This window comes from Leguminivora glycinivorella, chromosome 11 (assembly GCF_023078275.1).
Source record: "Leguminivora glycinivorella isolate SPB_JAAS2020 chromosome 11, LegGlyc_1.1, whole genome shotgun sequence".
Classification (NCBI taxonomy): domain Eukaryota; kingdom Metazoa; phylum Arthropoda; class Insecta; order Lepidoptera; family Tortricidae; genus Leguminivora; species Leguminivora glycinivorella.
Genome location: NC_062981.1, coordinates 17,037,631 through 17,061,457, shown reverse-complemented (window position 1 = coordinate 17,061,457; position 23,827 = coordinate 17,037,631). Strand labels below are relative to the sequence as shown.

Sequence of the window (23,827 nt, the reverse complement as noted above, 5' to 3'; positions counted from 1 at the left end):
CTTGTCTGTAACCTAAGTGACAATATGGACTTGGTTTCTATGTATTTCTGCTCAAGTTGCGGATGGAATTCATCAGGATTTGTCTGATCTGATGTTGTTTCGGGTAAAATTTGCTGATTCGTCATAATGTTCTCGTCTGTAACAACCATTGGTCCTTCGAACCGGATTAAATTCATTTTCATCAATGAAACTCTCTATCCACAGGTATATCCAAAGTGGTTACCAAGCTCCGTGAGCTGAGCGACCGCATGACGAGGACCAACGAAGACATCCAACAGAGCTTGACGCAAGGGAACACGCTGAGCGAGCGAGCGCTTACCGACATTTCGAGGAACTATATCGCTCTCCATGCAGAGGTAACTAGAAACTATACCTGTACTTACTGGCGGGAAGAAGCACTATCAGAGAGACTAGAGTAACGCAAAGCGAAACCACCACTTATAAGGGCGTTAATATTAGTTTCTTGGCAATGTAACTACTTAAGTAGAATGTTTAGCGTTTAATTTAATCTAACATATGTACAATTGTACATTCTTCTACAGTACTACAACTAACCTTTGCCCGTGCGTAGGTTTTGCATGTGTCGCGACTTGAGATCCGCGTAATTTTTCATGATAAAATAAGCTTGGTGTGGTATTCATTTTCGATTTAACTTGATCTGTTACTTATTGACGACCGGTCTGCCTGCTAAGCCACGGTCCTGGATTCGAATCCCGGTAAGGGCAATTATTTGTGTGATGAGCACAGATATCAGATATTTGTTCCTGAGTCATAGATGTTTTCTATGTATATAAGTACATATGTATTTATCTATTTAAGTATGTGTATCGTCGTTTAGCACCCATAGTACAAGCTTTGCTTAGTTTGGGGCTAAGTTGATCTGTGTAAGGTGTCCCCAATTGATTGATTTATTATTAATTTATTTTATTGACTATTATTATAGGTCCAAGCGTTAGCGAAGGACGAGCACGTGATGCAGTCGACAGCGGACAACGTACTGGCGACGAAGAAGCGCATCGAGTACGGCGTCCATCAGATTTTAGTTGAAGTAGGCGAGTTGGTCCGCGCGCAGGGCTCAAGACTTAACAAGTCTGTTAGCGACAGGTATGACGCAAATGTCTTTTCTCTCTTGATTCTTGAGCATGAAATGCTATCAACAGCCACGTACTTCAGATAAAAGAGCGCATTGAGTATGGTGTCCACTAGCTCCTTAGTCCAGCTGCCCCTGTTTAAAGTCGAACTAAATGTAATGTACCTATTAACACCTTGCTGGATAATAAACTCTATACACAATAGAAAGAACAATAGGATTATGCCTACAGGCGTTATAGTGTCCACCAAGTGTTAAATAATAAATGAATGCCCTTCCCCCTCCCCTTCGACATCGGTTATATGATCAGAGTACGTAGCCGAATGGCACAAACGCTCACGAAACGAAACGCTCGTAGATATCTATCTCTATAGCTCTTGCGTATTGGCGCGACAGAGCCAGACTACCTTTCGCGGCGTTTCGTTTTCGTTTCGAGTCGCAGAAATGCCATTCGGGTACGGGGCCTGAACTCGCTTCAGACACAGACACAGGAAGAGTATTGAAGATGATGATTGCCAGTGAAGTTGACTTCCAACAACCTTTTCTATTATATTCTGTCAAACAAGTCTGTCAGTAAATATTAAGAACTAAGAAAACTATAGGTATCCTTTTCTCTAGCACCCTAAAGAAAAGGATGCATATAGTTTTCTTTGTTCTTATTTATTGACAGACTTGGTTGACAGAGTATACCTAATACAGCACAAAGTTTTTAGTTGCGACAATAAATCTCAAATTAAACTTACAGATTTGACAGCATAGAGCTGAAGATGATCGAAAACCACGCCGCAGCTCTCAGCAACACCAGCGCCAAAATCGAGTCAGAAATGTCACAAGTTTGGCGACAGATCGGCGTCATGTACCAGCAAATGACCGCCAACCAGCGGTCGTTGGATAAACTCACTGTAAGTGTGCTTCATTTTCAGCCCTTCATCGTAGCTAAGGAGTGATATAATAATCCTAATCATTCTAGAAGTAATCTATAGGAAGCTACAACAAATGATGATGTACGTACCCATTAACACGTTAAGTAACAGTGACCGGACTCTTAGACGCACGGCCGGTCTCCATCCTTACTTCGTGGATATTCCACGAATCCGCACGAAGCGATTTCCTTCTTCTTTTCTTATGCGCACTGCCAAGGAGTGGAATTCCTTGCCGGCGGCTATATTTCCGAGCTCATATATCCCGGCAACCTTCAAATCAAGAGTGAACAGGCATCTTCTGGGCGAGCTCACTCCATCGTAGGCCACGTCTTTGCCTTTGGCTAGTCTGTGGTCAAGAGTAAGCCCATTTATAATTTAAAAAAAAGATACTATTAGGGTTCTCTGTTCGTAAGCGCTTTTCGATACATACCCATTTCCCAAATAATCCCAATGTTATCGACTATCTACGCTCTTAGCGTGTTGCAAGCCTGGATCTGAATGTGTTAAAGGACCCTAGTTAGGTATTTGACAATGTATCGTACAATGCTAGTCAGGTTGACTGAGTTTGGATAGGTAAAAATACCCCTTTCAGCTGAACCTTATTTAGTGTTGACATGCGACGTCACATTGGACCTTCAATAGGGACTGAGCTCACACTTTTTTTTTGCCATACTAAATTGAACTCACCGGTGCAGAAAGGCGTTCTTGTCAGACTAGCAAAAGGTGTCCACATGAGAGGGTCAAAGTTGGGGCTGGTGTCCCTCTCGCACGTGTGACCAGTGTATAGTAGTAGTATTTTTACCTGTATGATAACTAAATTTATAAACTTCTTAAATTATTTTTGTATTATATCGAGGCAAGGGTATTAATACCTTGCAACGAATTGGTAAGTCATTATTATGAAGCCATAAACCAAAAATTTGCTCAATTAAAAAAAACCTTTAATTGGGTATTAGTAGATTTGGTAGTAACTTTGAATATTGACTGGTATCCCCAAAGTATGACAGTGATGACGTCATTCAAATGATTTTGACAGTGGCAATAAGTGCGAGAGGGACACCAGCCCCAACTTTACCCTCTCATGTGGACACACTTTTTGGCCTAACAACTCAATCTAGCTTAATATATCTAAATCTATGGTATCACCCAAACTGGTATGCGATTAGCTATCTTATATTATAACACCCAAATGTTTCGTTTTACTAACATAATGTGTTGTTAACATCGCAACTAACACTCGTCATTACGCGCAGCACAAACAGTGCCGCATATTTTATTCATGGGGCTTTAGCAATGGAAAAACACTTTATGAGGCGTAAACGCGCTAATTTAGGGTCACTGCACACTTATCAATCTACCGTCAGGCTTATTCGGTCATCTTCGTATCAGCAACGAGTCGCGAAGTCGCGACGGGCGAGTGATGTGCTTGCTAGTCTTGCTACCAAGCTCGCGGCAAACTTTTAGACCATTAGGCGCGGTGGTGGGGACAAGACCATTAGAGCGCGATTCCCGTGGTGTGGATGACACTGGGGACAAGTTCGCGTTTGTTTGTCATCTGATTTTTGACACACTACGAGCAAAAAGTATATTATATATATCTACCTAATAAGAAAAACCGCTTCTGCGCAGGTAAGAGGCCACATGGTCTATAAAAGTTTGCCGCGCACTATACCTGTTTATTTTATTAGAAGCAGTAGGTATCTACCGCAAAAGCAAAGGCAGCTTCGACTACCTAAATCTTAAATCAATGTCCAAAATCTACCGAGGGCTCTTATGGTAGGCGCTGGACTGATAAGTGTGCAAAAAAAAATCCTTTATCTTAGGTGTAAAGTTGTCAAGTGTGCGTTAACCTTTAATACTATTATAAATCCTAATTCCCACAGGAGCAGACCGACCAGTATGTAAATACCACCGCCACGACATTGGACGGCATGCAAGGCAAGGTAATCAATTATATACTGTATGGCTTCACACATAACGACCATTATAACGTCCATTAATCTAATTGTTTCTGTAAAACACACATTAATAATCAACAGCGATTGTCAGTTAAGCTATGGTTTATCGGCGAAAGATTCTAAATGGGTGTCAACTAGGAATCCTTATAGTTTCGCCATGTCTGTCTGTCTGTCCGTCCGTCCGTCCGCGGATAATCTCAGTGACCGTTAGCACTAGAAAGCTGAAATTTGGTACCAATATGTATATCAATACCGCCGACAAAGTGGTAAAATAAAAAGTGGAAAAAGATGTTTTGTTAGGGTACCCCCCCCTACATGTAAAGTGGGGACTGATTTTTTTTTCATTCCAACCCCAACGTGTGATATATTGTTGGATAGGTATCGCTCCTAAAGGAAAAACAGTGTGTGTGTCCCTCCCCCCTCTAACTTTTGAACCATATGTTTAAAAATATGAAAAAAAATCACAAAAGTAGAACTTTACAAAGACTTTCTAGGAAAATTGTTTTGAACTTGATAGGTTTAGTAGTTTTTGAGAAAAATACGGAAAACTACGGAACCCTACACTGAGCGTGGCCCGACACGCTCTTGGCCGGTTTTTATTTCATCCTGTATACTTACTTACATACCTAAAAATTTTTCCTGAACTAACCTGCTGGGACGCCTACTGACTTTAGGTCTTTACCCAGGAAAAATTCAGATCAATCGGAACTGATTTGATGCTCATCTTACGGGACTTCTCGAGGAGACGCACTTGACAAGCTCAAGGACAGTATGAGCACCGTGCAGAGTAAAGCTAAACTTGAAGGTATGTTAGCATGAAGTGAAATAACCTGAACTACCTGCTGGGACGACTGTCTTTAGTCACCCAGGAGTTCGGACAGATCAAGACGGGACTAGGAGACGCACTCGACAAGCTCAAGGACAGTATGAGCACCGTGCAGAGTAAAGCTAAACTTGAAGGTATGTTAGCATGAAGGGAAGTATAACCTGGACCTGCTGGGAATAGTCCCAACTGACTGACTAAGGATAGTCCTTAGTCACCCAGGAGTTTGGAGACGCGCTCGACAAGCTCAAGGACAGTATGAGCACCGTGCAGAGTAAAGCTAAACTTGAAGGTATGTTAGTATGAAGTATAACCTGGATCCTGCTGGAACTATCCTTAGTCACCCAGGAGTTTGGAGACGCACTCGACAAGCTCAAGGACAGTATGAGCACCGTGCAGAGTAAAGCTAAACTTGAAGGTATGTTAGCATGAAGGGAAGTATAACCTGGACCTGCTGGGACTATCTTTAGTCACCCAAGAGTTCGGAGACGCACTCGACGCATTTTATGTGCCTACATTTATATTACATATTAGGTACAATTACAGTTTAGAAATCCCGTAATCCAGAAAATGTAATTACTGCAGTAAGGAACATATTTTAACAATGACAAAGATTCTAAAGCTGAGTTTAGACCAGCAAGTTATTGCTGCAAGTTTTGAGACGCAACTATAGGTAAGGGTGAGTGGCAAATATTTGCATCTCTTTCTTGCATATACTTCTGTCTCAAAACTTGCAGCAATAACTTGCACGACTAAACTCGGCTTAATATAATCGCATCTTCCACAGACGCCGGTCCCGGACCCCACAACATCACCAGCGCGGAGATGGCGCCGTGAGCTCCGCCGATGCCAAATATCTAGAGTAGTGTAGCCTTAACACCAACTAACACAATCCAGAGGTGCTCTTTTACCGCCTGGGATCCCGTTTTATGATGCTTCACTTTAAAAGGCATTTGACATTTCGTGTCAGTGTTACCACATTAGAGAAGCCCACAGTTTTGTAAAAAATCGACCAACTCAATTTATCAATGCAAGATGATTTTCAGTCGAAAAAAAAAGTTGGTCGCTTTCTACAGAACTATAGTTATATAAAGTTGTAGCTTTATAAATTGCTTCTCAGGAGACAGTTTGTACCATTTAAATGCTATGACAACTGTAACTTGTAATGCAAGCTGAAGTATATTTCCATCAAATGGAGATGTGAAGAAACGAATGTGTGTATTAGAAGTATTTATAATATAAAACGGAAAAGCACCTTAAGGAATTTTTTATATTAGACTGATAGTGACCCAGTACGAGTAAACCCAGTGGTTAGATACTGTTGTAAAATGTAGGCCTAGTGTAAACGTGCCGCAACACGACTGATGTTAACTTAGCAATAAAAATGAAACTCATGTTTTAACTTTTGCAAATATTTAATCTCTTTCATAATTGTGGATCTATATATTTATATTGTACAAGTAATATGATACAATTACATTTGATTGCGACAGAATTCTGACGTCACTGAGTGAGCACGAAACCAGCATAGTGACCGTTCACTGTACAATCATACAATATTGATATAATAATTGATCTTAAATAATATACACACAAATTATTTGTCTCCCTTCTTGGTTATTTTATTAATCATGATTACAACCTCGTTTCCTATGTGCAATAAATATATTAATTATCAAATTAATGATACTGATTAAATAATTAGATAAAATTCGTGCCCTTATAGTGAATTTGTTACGCTTAATAATATATTTGAAATTGTGAAACACTCATTGCATCATACACAGGAGGACAAATAAATGGCATTTGTGAACGGGACTGCGATTGCACATGGTTGTAAAACATCGGCGGGTCTTCACAAGGAACTCAATGGAATCTAAATTTTGCGACCACTTAAAAGGTAACACTAGCACATTCGTTGTCACTGAACAGCCTAAACTGGGACAATCTATACGCTATATAATGAACAACAAAACAACGGCGTCCCGAGACGAAACACTTAACGATAAAACAAACGAGAGTTACAACTACGCGAGCCAGTCGCTATTCTTCATTGGAAAACTTCTACTTAGGATATTCATTATCTTTACTATTTTTGATACCGTAACAAAGCGAAAACTAAACAATAATAGTTTCGTGACAAAAATAAATCGAGTATATTACAAGAGGCAAATCTTCAATGGCAGTGGCTTATCTAACACTCATACACGAATAGCACTTGAAACGTTTTTACACGTGATCAGTATGTACACGGATTAATGCTCATGTACATTATATTAATGCAAAAAATATTTACATCCCTTACTTAATTATGTATTAAAAAGCACTTAACCTTCCCTTAGCCCACTCCCCAATACTATCAAAAGAGAAAAACTTAGGTATTACAAGGAATACGAGTTATGAAAACCGTAGAATATGCGAAAATATGAACGTCAAACGGCACAAGTGAAGTATATAAAGATACCCTTTACAACTAATAAGACAAGCTCAAAGCTTTGTTTATAACGATTAAAAAAAAGCTACTCAATAAGATAAACAATGTTTAAAAAGAACCGGTATAGTCGATACGATAATATAAAGGTGAGTCTAAAAGGCCGAGTATGAACGTACAAGCTGCCTAAGTGAGGTAAGTCTAAGGGTCCGTGAGACGAACGTCATGTCTGTGACATCTAACTTTGTACACGCGGTATCAAAATGTCTAAGCGGCGCCGCTCAGTGCCTTACACCGTAACCTACTATTTATAATTTATTAACTCCTAACTAAGTCTCATGTGTAAAATTGTGCCACACAAGCGTCGATGGGACATGTAAAGCGGAATGCGTAACGGAATGTACAAACTGAGATCGTTCCCGGAACGTTTTCGAAAGCAATCGCTCCTCACTACACTATCTATTCTTACGACCGCTTTGCTCTATAGCGCAGGAGTTCCCAATAACAGGGGCGTATCGCGATGGCACAGGAGCGAGGAATCTTTGCTCAATAAAGAAACCTCATAGATTTTCTTTTAGCCACTACTAAATCTGGGGGCACGAAAAAAATCTCGTAGTCAGGACTGGTACGATAAAGTTGGAAACCCCTGCTCTAGTGAGAGGTCTAATTTGAATTCTCAGACCTCTTATAGTATAATTACCTTATTTAAGTAACATAGACGTGGCCGGATAAGGTGATACCGAATACCCTAATACCGAAACAGGAACAGAGGCGTGATCCCAACCACACTTACCAAGCTCTACCGCGATGGAACTTACATAGGAAGACATACAACTATACACATGCGTCTTTATACACGTCGCCAAATAAAACTTTAATCTATTACGTACATGTTGTAAGTGAAAATACAATCGTTCGCAATCAAAGACAAGAGTGTAGAGCAAGCCAGCCGACGCCACGCGACGTCGACTCCAACGATTAGATGACCACCCCATGAATCCGAGGCACTTACATGATCTTAAGATAATGATATACAACTACACCTAGGAGTACTGAAGGTTAGCTCATTGTCGCCCCGAAGGACCCGTTGATACAACGGGCGTGACACATTTAAAGCTATGGACTCGTTTCACGTACTAGTATAGACTATCCTAACACGGAGAGAGAAGGAGCTATCGTAGACGCACACTTAACTAGATAACCTACCGCAGCTCTTACATTACGGGACCGACGGAGCAGGGCGTCGGCCCGGTACGTCACATACAAAATTGGTATAGTAAAATGAGTGTCCGACTTCATAAAAATGCCTAACGTGCGGTCATGTTAGAAAATATAGTGTCTCCCGGTGAACTTGGAAAATATTGAACGAGTGCAGGAGTGAAAAGTCAATCGATACGAACCGTCCCCGCTCTTACACGGCGAGATCAACGGTAAAAGTGGGTGCCACATCGACCATCAACAATCGAACCTACGGCGCGGCCGCGCCGCCTATGTACATATCGACAAGTCGCAACAACAAAACAACAATCGGTTAAAACCGTCGCGGCGCTCGCGGCCGCTGCGGGCCGCCGGGATCATTCAATTCCTATAAAAGCTATATTACACGCGGGCCTCGCGGCCGCGAGCCCGGACAAATATTAATCTTATGTACATATTGTCGCGTATCTGCTCCTCGAGGTCGCCGTTTACCTCCTGGTCTTGGACGAGACGCGCTCGTGCGAGTGCGAGTGCGTGTGGGGGGTCGCGCCCCCCCCCCGCTCCTAACTGGAGCACGACGCCGGCGACGCGGCCGACAGCGGCGAGTCCCGCGGGCAGCCCGACAGCGTCACCACCACCTGCACACACACACACACACACACGCGCTTTAATAACAAAACAGAAACTAATGCTTCTCCCGGACAATACGGCAATGGCCTGTCAGTTCTTCGGTGACAGGCCGTCGACGCCTGATCGTCAGTGGGCCCCTTAAACTACTTTGTAACTCACTTGCTTCATGTTAATCATGTTGTTTGACCGTTCTTCTTGTGAGATTTGAATGTATCTGAGACTGGTGACAGATTTGTTCGTACCAAAAGCACATTTTCCACACTAGAGAACTTATGAGGTGCAACAAGGTTGATGAGGGATTACGACATAGCTAATAAACTAGAAGTAAATTTCCAACTAACTGACTGGATTTTTCTAGACAACCAATCTTATCTTAGGGATTTACAATGGCATCTAAGGCAGTCGCTAATAGTAGGATTATGCAAATGACAGAATATGTAACAGGAAATCACAACACAACTAAATAAAAAAAAAACATAAATATTGTATCTTAACCCTTGCTGATATTTTACACATTCTGACACCAATAACAGATTCATCATCAATTATGTGATAGCCTAAGGCCGATAGTCCACTATCATATGTTTATCATAGAAATATGATCATAGGTCTGTATACGTGACTTTTTCTCCGTGAAGAAAAAGGACAGCATGTTGCCTATGATCATATTTCTATGACAAACATATGATAGTGGACTATCGGCCTAGGATTGGTGAAGGTTTGTATTCTTATGATTAACTAATTCAATCAGTATTCACTAGGATTACCTAGATGGCCCATTAGGTTTGTTCTTATACAACCTTATTTCAAATATTCATTTTTGGAATACTCATGAAATCATAGCACATATATGTAAAAGAATAATATGAATGCCTACCTTTCTACTGCCGGCATGATTCCGATGCTCACAGAGCCACACACCCTGCCATGTGCCCAGGTTTAGTTTCCCGTCCGTGATGGGGATTGTGAGCGATGAGCCCAGGAAGCATGCTTTCACATGAGCCGGCTGTGGGATAGCACAATTGATTATTAGTTACATGAATCATCAATATAATCTGTACTATTCTACATTTAGTCAGCTGCAGAGGAATACTCATGGTAGTAAAATAGTATGAAAAGGTGCTAAGCAAATAGTAATGTTGAATTTAAACATGTAATGCTGACTCTGCACATAATATAGGATACATTCACTTCATGGGACAGATGTGGGGGCAAATTCAAATCAAAATGTATAACATGTAAATTAAATATAAGTAGTTACATTTTCTCATAAAATTTAATATTATGACTAGGTATATAGGTAACACAAATAGACTTACAACATTCTAAGCACATCCCAGTTAAATTGTTAGATTATGTTGTAATCTGTTTAGTTCTCCTAGTATTATCTGTTAATTAGGTATGAGGATGTCAAAATTGAATCATTTTTGAAACCCATCAAAGTTAGATAAAGTTCAAAATAGCCCAATTAAGGGTTACTTGTGTTGCATTTCATCATAAGATTTGGTCTATTGATAAACAAGGTCACAATGTTAAGAAACTTTTATCATGGTTATCAGTTGTCAACAAAATCATTGAAGTCAGATGCTTATAATTATGTTTAACAGCTGATAAGAGATTACAGCAATTCCTACACACATTTGCTATGGGTCACCTTCAAGTCTCACAAATTAACAAACAAGTGATAATTAAAAAGGCATAAACAAACAGCTGACATTCTCAGAAGTTTCTAAGTTTGAAATTGTCACCATAAAATATGATCGAAAAGTAAAACAAAATGTTTGTAAGTTTGAATGTGGATTATTACCATGTCGTCAGGGCCCTCACAGGAGTGGCGGTACGGCAGTCCCTCGGGCACGATTTTGTTGAGCATCATCTCCATGTCGTCTCTCACGTCTGGGTCCCAACTTTCATTTAACGCGAGACTCGCCGAAGTGTGCATAACTGAAAACAACGTGCCCTCTCGTCAGCCGGTTTACATACGTTACACATTTTGACATTTCACGCACTGCCCTACTACTATAATCATTTGACCACTGCGTTATCGACATTGATGCAAATTTCATTACTTTACTTTTATTATAAACCAAAAATCGCGCGAGATTAAAGTGTAGAACAAATTGACAAGTGGGAGGGGGGTGCAGCAATGTAGAAGTAGGAGCGATGTCTTAGCGTATACTGGTACTCACTCTGGATGTGGCAGAGTCCGATGGCGAACAGCGACAACTCGGGCACCTGCTTGAGGATCTCCTCGGTGACGAGGTGCACGCCCCGGTGCTGCGGCCTCAAGTTCAGCTTCCGTTGAAACCACGCGGACCCGATCTGAAGTCCTCGGTTCGAGGCCATGTTTAATTTTTCAAACGCTACAGAATGACCGCAAGAACACAAACGATCTTACACAACATCACTTAGGAAAACCTTTACACAAATTGAACCACAATTATCATAAAAGATTCATCTTCGATCTTTAAATAGTAATAAATATAGCGGAGGTTATAGGACAGATTCGACACCCTATTTTCTGCGGGAAGGTGAAATAGTCGTTAAACGAAAGAGAAACAAAATGTAACAGTTGCCAGTAAAAAAAATATCAGCAGTCCAATATGAATTTCATTCATAAATTCCAATTAGGACATTGCACGTTTTATCATTCCTGGCTATTCTACTATGTTTTTTCTATTTTGACTATAATAAATCAATTTGATTACATAAATTATCTAATCATATGTAATTTAACTGTCTTGTAAATCAAATGTTATAACAATTTGTATTCAAATTAGTTTATTTTATTATGATTAAGCATTTTGTTCAAACTATATATTTTCTATTTTATAAATATTCAAGAGAAACAAATAAATATTTCTATCGCATGGTTTTGGTAATCATTTCGTCAGTTTATTTCGATTATTCGACTGCAGCTCTAGCAACACTAATATGTAATTCACCCTTAAATGGAGCGGGAAATTTTAAACAGTTGAACAAGAATCACGCCCTATCTCAAATACAATAACACGTTTAATATTTAACTAAAACAAATGCACAGGGGCTGGATGGTCGCTAAATGAACTGTTATTTAAACAAACGTCACGCGGAATCTATGCGTTGAGTCTAAACTAATTTACGGGAGTGCCGGGGGTTGATAGCGTAATACAAGGTGTGGCGTACCACTCCTAGGAATAGAGACAATTAGTTTTTATTCTGAGTGAACCGTTTAGCGGACGCGTCGTATTTACAAACGTTTTTATTGTATCTAATTAATAGAAAAGTATAAGCACAATGGAGATTGGAGAGAAGATTTTCGCCGGTATGGAAGAGCCGCAGTGGCTGGAGCAGAAAGTAATGGGCGAACTGAAGCTCTGGCACATTATGTTCATTTGTTTAGGCGTGGTGACAGTTTTGAGTACGTATGCTTTAATTAATTACGCTTTTGACACATTCAAGCGCGGATTATTCGAAAGAGCGTGTCATAGATTGTTAAAACCTTGTGACGTAGGTGTATGATTTAATTAAATTTTATCAAAACGATTGCAAGTGGTAATCATTCGTTTTCCCCTCACTAGCTCGGAAACACGTGTTTTGTCCTTTAATACCAGCGGGTAAAAACGCATTTTATCCACTAGTGGGTAAAGTAATTTGACCTTGAATAACGTCAAATTAACTGCTTTAAAATTGATAAAAGTAGGTGAATCTAGTAATAAAGATGATTTACCACCTGTGGAACTACTGGAAGCAGTGATAAACGCATTTTTTGCGTTGCAGTTTCCTCGCTGTAGTGAGGGGAAAAGTTTTGTGTTACACTCGGGTGCAAATGTATTTTACTTCTCGTGTGTTAAAAAACTCGCAAGTTCAGGATTCTATTCTCGAACCACTCGCTTCGCTCGTGGTTCAACTATAGAATCCTTTCACTTGCTCGTTTTTCAATTCCACACTCGGCGTTAAAATACAACTTTGCCCCCTTGTATAACAAATAACTATTTCTCAAACATGCAATGAAATATTGTCTTTACGTTCCTTAAAATGGGCTGGGAAGTATCGCTTTTTGGGCGCAACAACTCGAGAGGACTGTAAAGGGATTTCATATTATTTTTTAGGCCTAGGCCTGCAAAGTAACTTTTTTTATAAAATATTGTCCTTTAGAGCATTTTTTTTTAATTTCATTGTATGTTTGAGAAAATCACTATACATGCCTCGGCGTGAAAACGGATTCCCGGCCTCGTATCCCTATCCGGTATATACCCACTTGGCCGGAAATCCTCATTTTCCCGGCCTCTGATGTAATGTACTATTGTCCTGTCATGTTTTTGTAACATGTATTTTGTTAGTAAAATATGAACTTTGAGTTAAGGGGTACTTTACATCCCATCCCATAGATTGGGTGTTTATCACTTCACCAATTCGGCACTTGAGTTCAAAACTAATAAACTTTTTAGGGTTCCGTGACAAAAATGTAACAGGAACCCATAGTGGCTACCTCGAGATATCCGTCTGTCAAATACCTAAACAATAATTTAAAAGTAAGTGTTTCTCCGGTCAGTACCCCTCATCATAACTGCTTAAGTGGGTACTTACAGTTATGATTTGGTCATGCAGATACAAAACAAGAAATGTCTGTGTTTACCTTTACCTACATCCTGCCCCGCCCACGGCTCCCGCTGCCGGTGGTGTAGTGCGTCGCATGAGATGGTCTCAGTTGATGAACGAGAATGTCATGCGAGCGTACTATGGGGCTACAGAGGGGGAACTAGGCTGTCCGCGTATCGTTCAAGAATGCTGCTTCTGTTTCAGACGCTTGAACCCACCACCACCGTATCGGAGCAGCGACTGTCGGATCAGGTGCGTGTCATTCAGCGGTCAAAGCGGTTGGATGACGCCACACTTGATCGGCTTCGCCAGGAGGCTCTCGCTACTCGCGCGGACCCCGCCTCGGGGCGGGATTTGCCCGCCATGTCGCCGGACCCGGTGCCCGAACCCGACCTGGCACCGGAGGCGCCGCGGGTTGATTCCGGTAACGACGGCGGGGACTTCGCGAGTCAGAGCGAGAGTGAGCCTGCCAATGAGCAACTGAGGAGGTCTTTGGAAGAGGCGATTACGCAGTATCGCTCCACAAACAACCCTAGGCCACGATTACCACGTCTGCCCATGAATAGACGCAATCTAGCGCTAATAGGAGCCTTAAATGCTTTACTAGATCCATATATGCGGACTAGTAAAGATCTAGATGATACACACTCGATCATGTACTGCGGGGCCATCGCGGCGTGCCGTGTTGCTCGAGTCAAGTTTCCGGACGCTGACCGTGCAACTAGGACCGCCGGAGGTGTCCCTGCATGGCAAGTACGGATCGAGCGTCGTATCAACTCGTTTAGGACTCTCATTGCAAAGCTGATCTGCTTCAGAGGGGGTAATAATCGCCCCCGAGTAATGCGCTTTGTGAACCAGGCGTTCGCGGGGACGGGCATCAGGCCCCGCGACTATTTGGCCAATGTCACAGAGCGCATCGACTTCCTGAAGCAGAAAGTCTATGCATGGGCAAGCCGTATTCGCCGCTACAGAAAGCGTGTGGACCGATTCCAGCAGAATCGTCTTTTTCAAAGCGACCAAAGGAAAGTATACCGAAGGTGGGAGGAAACCGACCCTCGTGTGTCCGACGTGCGGCTACCGGATGCTACTGCCATGTCTGATTTCTGGCGTAGCATCTGGTCGGTGCCCGTTGAGCACACGGAGGGCGAGTGGATGGCCGTTGTCGAACGTGAGTGCGAGAACATCGAGCCTATGGGGGCTATCACCATCAGCCCCGACGACGTAAGTTGTGCTACCCGTACGGCCCAGAACTGGAAAAATCCTGGACCGGACGGATTGCACAACTTCTGGCTAAAATGGTTTCGATGCTCGCACTCGCGTTTGGCAACGCAATTTCAACAAGCCCTCGATCTTGGTTCTCTCCCACCTTCCCTAACAACTGGTGTTACTTTCCTGCTCTATAAGTCCGGTAGTACCACGGAAGCAAAAAACTACAGACCCATTACGTGCTTGCCTACACTTTACAAGCTCCTTACATCCATTTTGAGAGCAAAAATTAACGCGCATATTGTCGCTAACAACATTCTGGCTCCCGCTCAAAATGGATGTAGGGTTGGGTCCCGTGGTACTAAAGAGCTCCTCCTCATAGACATGACCATCTGCCAACAAGTTCGGCGGAACAGGGAGCCATCTCGGCCGCTTGGATTGACTATAAGAAGGCCTATGATTCGGTGCCTCATTCATGGCTGAGAAGGGTATTGGAGCTGTATAAACTTGATGCAGCTTTAATATCCTTCCTGGCTGCATGTATGAGGCAGTGGACCACAGTCCTTCGTCAACCAGGAGGTAGGGATGACCCCCCTGGCCCGCAGGACTTCATAAGGATTGAGCGAGGAATATTCCAGGGTGACAGTTTGAGTCCATTATGGTTCTGCCTAGCTCTGAATCCCCTCAGCACGCTGCTGAAGGATTCTGGGCTAGGTTGCCGGCTTCGGAGAGAGGGTGAAGTCATCTCTCACCTTCTGTACATGGACGATCTCAAACTATTTGCACCGAACGCCCAAGACCTGATGGTGCTATTGAAAACCACAGAAGTTTTCAGTACCGCCATCAGAATGGAGTTTGGTGTCGATAAGTGTGCGGTTATGCATGTACAGCGGGGGAGGTTGTAAATTCAGAAAATTTACAACTTTCTGAGACGATGTCGTTCAGATCTATCTCTGAATCAGAAACCTATAAGTACCTTGGTATGTCACAGTCGTTGGGTATTGAGGATGTTGGCATTAGACGGTCGGTGAAGGAGCGCTTTTTCAGTCGGCTCACAAAAGTCCTTAACAGTCTTTTGTCAGGAGGCAACAAAGTGCGCGCCTTTAACGCCTGGGTAATGCCTCTACTCACATACTCCTTTGGCATACTACGGTGGACCCAGACTGAGCTGGACGCCCTGGATCGGAGGGTCCGTTCACTGCTTACCACACATCGTATGTTACACCCGCGCTCGTCTGTTATGAGATTGTACATCCCACGGAAGTGCGGAGGTCGAGGCTTCCTAAACGCCAAAGATCTCCACAACCGTGAGGTGTACAATCTCAGGAATTACTTCCTTAACAACGAGTGTGGGATGCATCGTGATGTGGTGGCAGTTGACGGAAACCTCACGCCGCTCTCCTTGGCGAAAGAGAACTGGCGCAAACCTGTGGTACTAAGTACTGCGGACCGCAAGGCGGTATGGGAGAGCAAGCAGCTACACGGGCGGTTCTACAAGGCCCTCACGGGACCCGATGTAGACCTGCTCGCATCGGTGAACTGGTTACGATTTGGGGACCTCTTCGGAGAAACCGAGGGTTTTGCCTGTGCAATTGCGGACGAAGTTATGATGACGAACAACTACCGGAAATATATCCTGAAGGACGGTACGGTCGACATTTGTCGGGCATGCCGCCGTCCCGGAGAGTCACTCAGGCATATCATTTCCGGTTGTTCTCATCTTGCTAACGGCGAGTACCTGCACAGACATAATCTCGTAGCCAGGATTATTCACCAGCAACTTGCTCTTCAATACGGCCTTGTGGACCGCGAAGTACCGTACTACAAGTACTTGCCTGCGCCAGTTCTTGAAAATGGTCGTGCCACGCTCTATTGGGATCGATCTATTATCACTGACAGGACTATTGTAGCCAATAAGCCTGACATTGTGATAATAGATCGACCGCAACGCCGGGCCGTGCTCGTTGACATCACCATCCCCCATGATGAGAATCTCGTGAAAGCCGAGAAGGACAAGTCCAGTAAGTACCTAGACTTGGCTCACGAGATAACCGCCATGTGGGATGTTGATTCAACGATCATTGTTCCGATAGTTGTTTCAGCGAACGGTCTCATAGCGAAGAGTCTCGATCAACATCTTAAGAGACTCTCGCTAGGTGGCTGGATCAAGGGCCAGATGCAGAAGGCGGTGATCTTGGACACGGCGCGGATAGTCCGACGGTTCCTCTCTCTGCAGCCCTAACCACCGGCAGCTTGGGCCCTGCCCCGCTGCTGGCGGCACCCTAGGTTAGGTTTTTTATAATGTGTTTATATGTTTTTTATATTGTTTTGTATGTGTTTTTGTATTTTACTTTTATATTCATATTATAAAAAGCTTAACCTAAGAAGCAAAATAAATAATGAATAATAATAACACCCATTACGTGCTTGCCTACACTTTACAAGCTCCTTACATCCATTTTGAGAGCAAAAATTAACGCGCATATTGTCGCTAACAACATTCTGGCTCCCGCTCAAAATGGATGTAGGGTTGGGTCCCGTGGTACTAAAGAGCTCCTCCTCATAGACATGACCATCTGCCAACAAGTTCGGCGGAACAGGGGAGCCATCTCGGCCGCTTGGATTGACTATAAGAAGGCCTATGATTCGGTGCCTCATTCATGGCTGAGAAGGGTATTGGAGCTGTATAAACTTGATGCAGCTTTAATATCCTTCCTGGCTGCATGTATGAGGCAGTGGACCACAGTCCTTCGTCAACCAGGAGGCAGGGATGACCCCCCTGGCCCGCAGGACTTCATAAGGATTGAGCGAGGAATATTCCAGGGTGACAGTTTGAGTCCATTATGGTTCTGCCTAGCTCTGAATCCCCTCAGCACGCTGCTGAAGGATTCTGGGCTAGGTTGCCGGCTTCGGAGAGAGGGTGAAGTCATCTCTCACCTTCTGTACATGGACGATCTCAAACTATTTGCACCGAACACCCAAGACCTGATGGTGCTATTGAAAACCACAGAAGTTTGGGGGAGGTTGTAAATTCAGAAAATTTACAACTTTCTGAGACGATGTCGTTCAGATCTATCTCTGAATCAGAAACCTATAAGTACCTTGGTATGTCACAGTCGTTGGGTATTGAGGATGTTGGCATTAGACGGTCGGTGAAGGAGCGCTTTTTCAGTCGGCTCACAAAAGTCCTTAACAGTCTTTTGTCAGGAGGCAACAAAGTGCGCGCCTTTAACGCCTGGGTAATGCCTCTACTCACATACTCCTTTGGCATACTACGGTGGACCCAGACTGAGCTGGACGCCCTGGATCGGAGGGTCCGTTCACTGCTTACCACACATCGTATGTTACACCCGCGCTCGTCTGTTATGAGATTGTACATCCCACGGAAGTGCGGAGGTCGAGGCTTCCTAAACGCCAAAGATCTCCACAACCGTGAGGTGTACAATCTCAGGAATTACTTCCTTAACAACGAGTGTGGGATGCATCGTGATGTGGTGGCAGTTGACGGAAACCTCACGCCGCTCTCCTTGGCGAAAGAGAACTGGCGCAAACCTGTGGTACTAAGTACTGCGGACCGCAAGGCGGTATGGGAGAGCAAGCAGCTACACGGGCGGTTCTACAAGGCCCTCACGGGACCCGATGTAGACCTGCTCGCATCGGTGAACTGGTTACGATTCGGGGACCTCTTCGGAGAAACCGAGGGTTTTGCCTGTGCAATTGCGGACGAAGTTATGATGACGAACAACTACCGGAAATATATCCTGAAGGACGGTACGGTCGACATTTGTCGGGCATGCCGCCGTCCCGGAGAGTCACTCAGGCATATCATTTCCGGTTGTTCTCATCTTGCTAACGGCGAGTACCTGCACAGACATAATCTCGTAGCCAGGATTATTCACCAGCAACTTGCTCTTCAATACGGCCTTGTGGACCGCGAAGTACCGTACTACAAGTACTTGCCTGCGCCAGTTCTTGAAAATGGTCGTGCCACGCTCTATTGGGATCGATCTATTATCACTGACAGGACTATTGTAGCCAATAAGCCTGACATTGTGATAATAGATCGACCGCAACGCCGGGCCGTGCTCGTTGACATCACCATCCCCCATGATGAGAATCTCGTGAAAGCCAATAAGCCCCCAGGGCAGCTTGTGGCGAGCTGAATGGGAAGTGGCGTCCCTTGGGTCCCATGCCCCCGAGAGTCAATCAGGCCCCTCCCTCCGGCTTGCCTTTACTGGCCGGCCGGAGTGAACACTGAGCAGGGGCCGCAGGATTCTCACCTCTGGCTTGCCTTAACCGGCCGTCCAGAGTGGGGTGCCAGAGCTATATGCTCGCAGGGTGGAAGTGAAATATGCATAAGACGCGAGTTGGCACAGTGGCTGTTTCGTACAGACTGGGTAGAAAGCGGCGCACACCTCTCCACACCCTGAGCCGCTCACGCTATGTTGTCCCCTTGTCGCTCCGTGCGAGCGGCCGTTTTCGGGGACCCATATAGTGAGTTGGCGAGTCACCGCCTGCCTATTTTTTCGTGTTTTTAAAACATATGATCAAGGCAGGTGCCATAGACCTTTCCATAGACCGGTCACCAGCACACTAACATTTCAACCCAATAGCCCAGTATAATTTGTTTCTTTACATTGCAATAGTTTTACACTAACCGGGGCTTGTCCTTGGGTGCATTCTATAGTGCGGACAGGGACAATCGCCGGCTAGTGTCACATTACTTTAAATTAAACTGTCTTAAAGGGCCTCTGCGCTGTTGGCTTCGGCCCCACGCACGCCTCCCAAAAGTCCGGGACCCCATGGTCCCGAGAACTGGAAAAGACAAACAAATAATAATAATAATAATAATAAGCCCGCGGGGGCAGCTTGTGGCGAGCTGACGGTGAGTGGCGACACCGCGGACCCCTATTCCAGAGGGCACTTCCATCTAGCCCTCGCCTCTGCGCTTGCCTTAACCGGCCGGCCAGAGTGGATTCGCAAGAGCGGGACCTATGCTCCAGGTTGGAAGTGTAAAATGTCATAACGCCGGCGGCCTGCTGAACGGATCACCGGGATCTGGCTACCGCAGTCTCACCTCTCGACAACCTTTCAGCCACTCTTCAAGTGTTGCTCTGTTGTCGCACCATGCGTGCGGCCGTTTTGCAGGGCCCACTCAATGAGTTGGCGAGTCACCGCCTGTCTTTTACAATCTTGAGACTAGTTGTCATGGCAGGTGTCCGATAGTCTCCCCCCATAGACCATTATCCAGTCCATCCAACTTGCACAACAATAGCCTATGACCTTAGTTCCCATCGCAACACAAAAGTGCTGCACTGAAATAGTCTTTACACCTGGCGGGGACCATCTCCGGATGTATCATATTGTGCGCTCGGGGATGGTATCCGCCAGGTGTATCCCTTGCCTTTAGATTAAAGTGTCTAAAAGGGCCTCTGTGCTGTTGGCTTCGGCCCCACACATGCCTCCCAAAAGTCCGGGACCCCATGGTCCCGAGATATGGTAAGACATACAAATAATAATAATAATAATAATAATTTATTTAACCTGCAATTTTGTAAGAAAACTGCTGATGCTGGCTCCTTGTGCTTAGGAATTTCTCTTTGCGGTGTGGGTATATTTGTATTGTGCCTACTTATTCCGATACCAACTTTTATTACAATTTACCAAAACTTCAAGTATGCTGCACTTAATTGTCACAATAAACTTCAGACATTGGTAGTTATCATTTTAAAACGATAGATTTCTAATTCAACATAGGTATACTATATTTTTTTCTCAAACATGGTATGAAATATTGATGTTATGTGCCTTATAATTGGCAGCGAAGTATGACGTTGCAGGTGCGGCTAGGACGATTGATAGATAATGGAACTTCATACAAACCTTGCAGGCCAAGGCCGGCAAAGTCCTCTTTTAAGGTTGAATATAATTCCCAAACACAGATAATTGTGACATAACATCCAGGTATTTAGCCAATTAAAAAAAAACTATAAGGGGCTTTATAGACGTGCCGACTGCAACTGGTACGGGCCCTAGACAATATTTGATTTTGGGTGCGTTTTCATACAAAAAAATTTTTTAAATTTTTTTTTTTAACTTTTTGTTTTTTTTATAAGCATATACGGGATGTCAAAGGGAACGAAAATTCGATTATTTTTGCGCTACGACGCACCGTTTAGGAGATACAGCCATCCAAAGTTACTATTTTCAGTAGACTTTATTTATTTCATACCACGTTTGAGAAAAGCACTATACATACCTCGGCGGGAAATGGGGTTGCCCGCCTCAGACCTATCCGGCCTCGCTTCGCTCGGCCGTCTATATGTCTTCGGCCGGCAACCCCCTTTGTCCCGGCCTCTGTAGTAATGTACTATTATAACCATAATCCGGACCTCGACAGCTGAAGAAGACGGCGCTGTGGGATCTTGACTGGCCCATACTCCGTAGATATGTATTTTAATTCATTATAATTCATAGAAAATTGCTAACAACACTAACAGTAAAATGCAGTTATTTGCCGCATCTTTTGCAGGCATATGATATGCATATCAAAAAACCGCCCCTCAAATTTACCATTAGTCGCGATCAGATAATATGGGAGCGGTTAAGGTGGTTCAAAATATACGGTCAATCAATTTGAATCCCAGGTCACTCTAGAACCATGTCTTATTGACATCGCGTGCTTTATTTGCCATAGAACTCACTTTGCCGTTTACTGTGATAAGGTTCTACAATTGGTTAACTGTAACTTCGCCAGCTAAGTACGATGTACTTGATATCGCCTGTACAAACATGGAATGGTATCTAAATAAATATTGCAATTATTCAGACTAAGAAAGCAGACGTCTGTTATCACATGAGCGCTATCTATATTTACTCTAGAATCTAGATAAGGTGAGATGTGGGTGAAATAAATAAAGTTGCCTCCCATTGTCTGCCAGCGTTGGAGTTACTTCACGAGAAGACAGAGAAATCTAAACCTATGGACAACAACGGGTCGCAGCAGAGCTCGGTCGTTTCGCCGCAGCAAAGTAAGTTTTACTAAATAATTTATGTTGAATGCTAACCAGGCGGCGAGCTCGGTCGCGGGATATGGCCTATCGCGTTAGTGCGTTCTTTTCCCAATTTCTGTATGTGAGGAAAGAAGCAGGGCCGGATCTAGGGGGGAGTGAGGAGCTCATGTCCCGGGCGCCAAATTCGAACTAAAAGTCCAAGGAGCGCCACATTTGAAATGTTTGCATTAGAAGGTATACTCAGTGTACGCATATTGTCTGTGTCGATATTTATCACCTTGCCTATATCTAGATACCCGTAAGTTTTATTTTGTACCCTGAACTATTTTAAGCCAGGCAATTTTGACACAGTATGCAATGTTTTTTTATACTATGTCGGTGGCAAACAAGCATATGTTCAATACGTTTCGAGAACTTAACGTTCATTATCCGCGTGTACAGTGTTTCCAGTCCACTTATGGGTCTCGGCAAGACTTACGTATTATATTACAAAGCCTCACCATTTTTATTATAATTCTACAAACAGGTTCGCTGGACGCGGCATTCCCGGAAGGTCAGCCGCAAAAGCCCGAGCCGCAGGTGGCGGGGCTGAGCTTCGTCAAGTTCGCCACCAAGGTCAGCCACCTCGCCAAGCTGGGCGGCAAGACGCCCGACCCGCCCGCACCCAGCAAGATGGACTTTTAAATTGACCTTATGACCTGTGGGCTCATTGCATGAAGCTATGTCACTTTCTAATACATGTTGAAAAGAGACTTGTAACATATAGCTTTGTGAAATGAGCCACTGTAATATTAGGTATAGTCACCGGCATAAATAAGTGATGATTTCTGTACCTTGTCGCTTTTAATCATTTGACATTTCAAACACGACGTTAAAGTGAGAAAGTACAGAAATCATCACTTTTTTATGCCGGTGACTGTAGGTACATTACACATTAAAAGCCGCAAAAATATGTGACACGATCTTATAGTGCTATAAGAATGTGCCACATATTTTTGCGGACTGAAGAATAACCATACCTACAGGGGCATCAAAGATATGTTTACCATTTTGCATCTTGCTCCTTTGTTATAAGGCAGAAGTAACAAGCATATTTGCTAATATGGGCACGCCTTTATATTTACAGATACCCATTTACATACAAATATAGTTGTTGATAAATTATATACTTTAGTTTATGCATAAATATACTCTAATCTTATACCAGTGTGATGAAAATGTTTATTGGATATGTCATGTCATGAGACTCATGAGTCATGAAGGATTAGTAGATATAGTATTAGGTGCTGTTGACGTATGTATTAGTAAACATTCCCTGCAGCATACTGACAACTCTGTTTACAAACAGAATGCATATTTGTTATATCAATGCTGATTGAAGAATGTGTTGTTGCTACTTTCGAAGTAAATAAACAAACATGTCTACTATTTTTATATTTCCATGTCTTGTATATTAATGAAGAATTTATAAGTATAAATATTCTTTATTCTAAAAATATGTCCAATTGTCAAGGTCATTCAATTTTATTGTAATAAAAACATTATGTATTTATGATGAATTTTCTGACGTAGATATTAGTAGTAGATATTATTTGGGACCTATTTATAATTATAATAGATAATTAGTAGTTTTATTACATATCTGTATGTTAACATGTTATTATAACCATAATTATCAATCATTGTGATAGCCTGATAGTGCACCTGAAACGGTAGAAATGAAAACAATAAATAATTGCAGTAAGATGTTTTCTTTAATCTAGAAAATAAAAATACAGTATAAACGGATTTTAAATCACTAGAATAATTACATATTCACAAATAACTTCCATAATCTGCACAGTTTACATAATCTGGCGCTTAAACTGACAGAAAACAATATCAAATTGTAAGCTATAACTTTAAAGCAACATTTAACTTACATTTTATAATACATAAATAATACATCTTGCAAAAAAATTACATAAAATTCAAG

At 43.0% G+C, this 23,827-nt stretch overlaps 2 protein-coding genes and 1 long non-coding RNA gene across 4 annotated transcripts in view; 2 read left to right on the top strand and 1 right to left on the bottom strand.

Annotated features, from left to right (window-relative positions):
* Positions 1-4,043, top strand: part of LOC125230935 (putative leucine-rich repeat-containing protein DDB_G0290503) — a 41,127-nt gene extending 37,084 nt beyond the window's left edge. For both annotated transcript variants that reach the window (XM_048136234.1, XM_048136233.1), the window contains exons 7-10: positions 205-356; positions 944-1,104; positions 1,836-1,992; positions 3,897-4,043. In XM_048136234.1, the coding sequence (XP_047992191.1) occupies positions 205-356; positions 944-1,104; positions 1,836-1,992; positions 3,897-4,013 (587 nt within the window). In that variant the 3' untranslated portion in view covers positions 4,014-4,043. The remainder of the gene's footprint in view (positions 1-204; positions 357-943; positions 1,105-1,835; positions 1,993-3,896) is intronic.
* Positions 4,044-4,947: 904 nt separating this feature from the next.
* LOC125230937 lies at positions 4,948-6,406 on the top strand. The gene is made up of 2 exons (XR_007177569.1): positions 4,948-5,212; positions 5,582-6,406. It is a non-coding gene; the product is annotated as an uncharacterized LOC125230937 (long non-coding RNA).
* LOC125230936 (UPF0047 protein YjbQ-like) lies at positions 6,191-11,598 on the bottom strand. The gene is made up of 4 exons (XM_048136235.1): positions 11,242-11,598; positions 10,860-10,996; positions 9,930-10,058; positions 6,191-9,060 (listed from the first exon to the last, which is right to left on the bottom strand). Exons 1-4 carry the CDS (start codon positions 11,396-11,398, stop codon positions 8,986-8,988), a joined length of 498 nt encoding a protein of 165 aa, XP_047992192.1. The 5' UTR covers positions 11,399-11,598; the 3' UTR covers positions 6,191-8,985.
* Between the last annotated feature and the right edge of the window lie 12,229 nt (positions 11,599-23,827).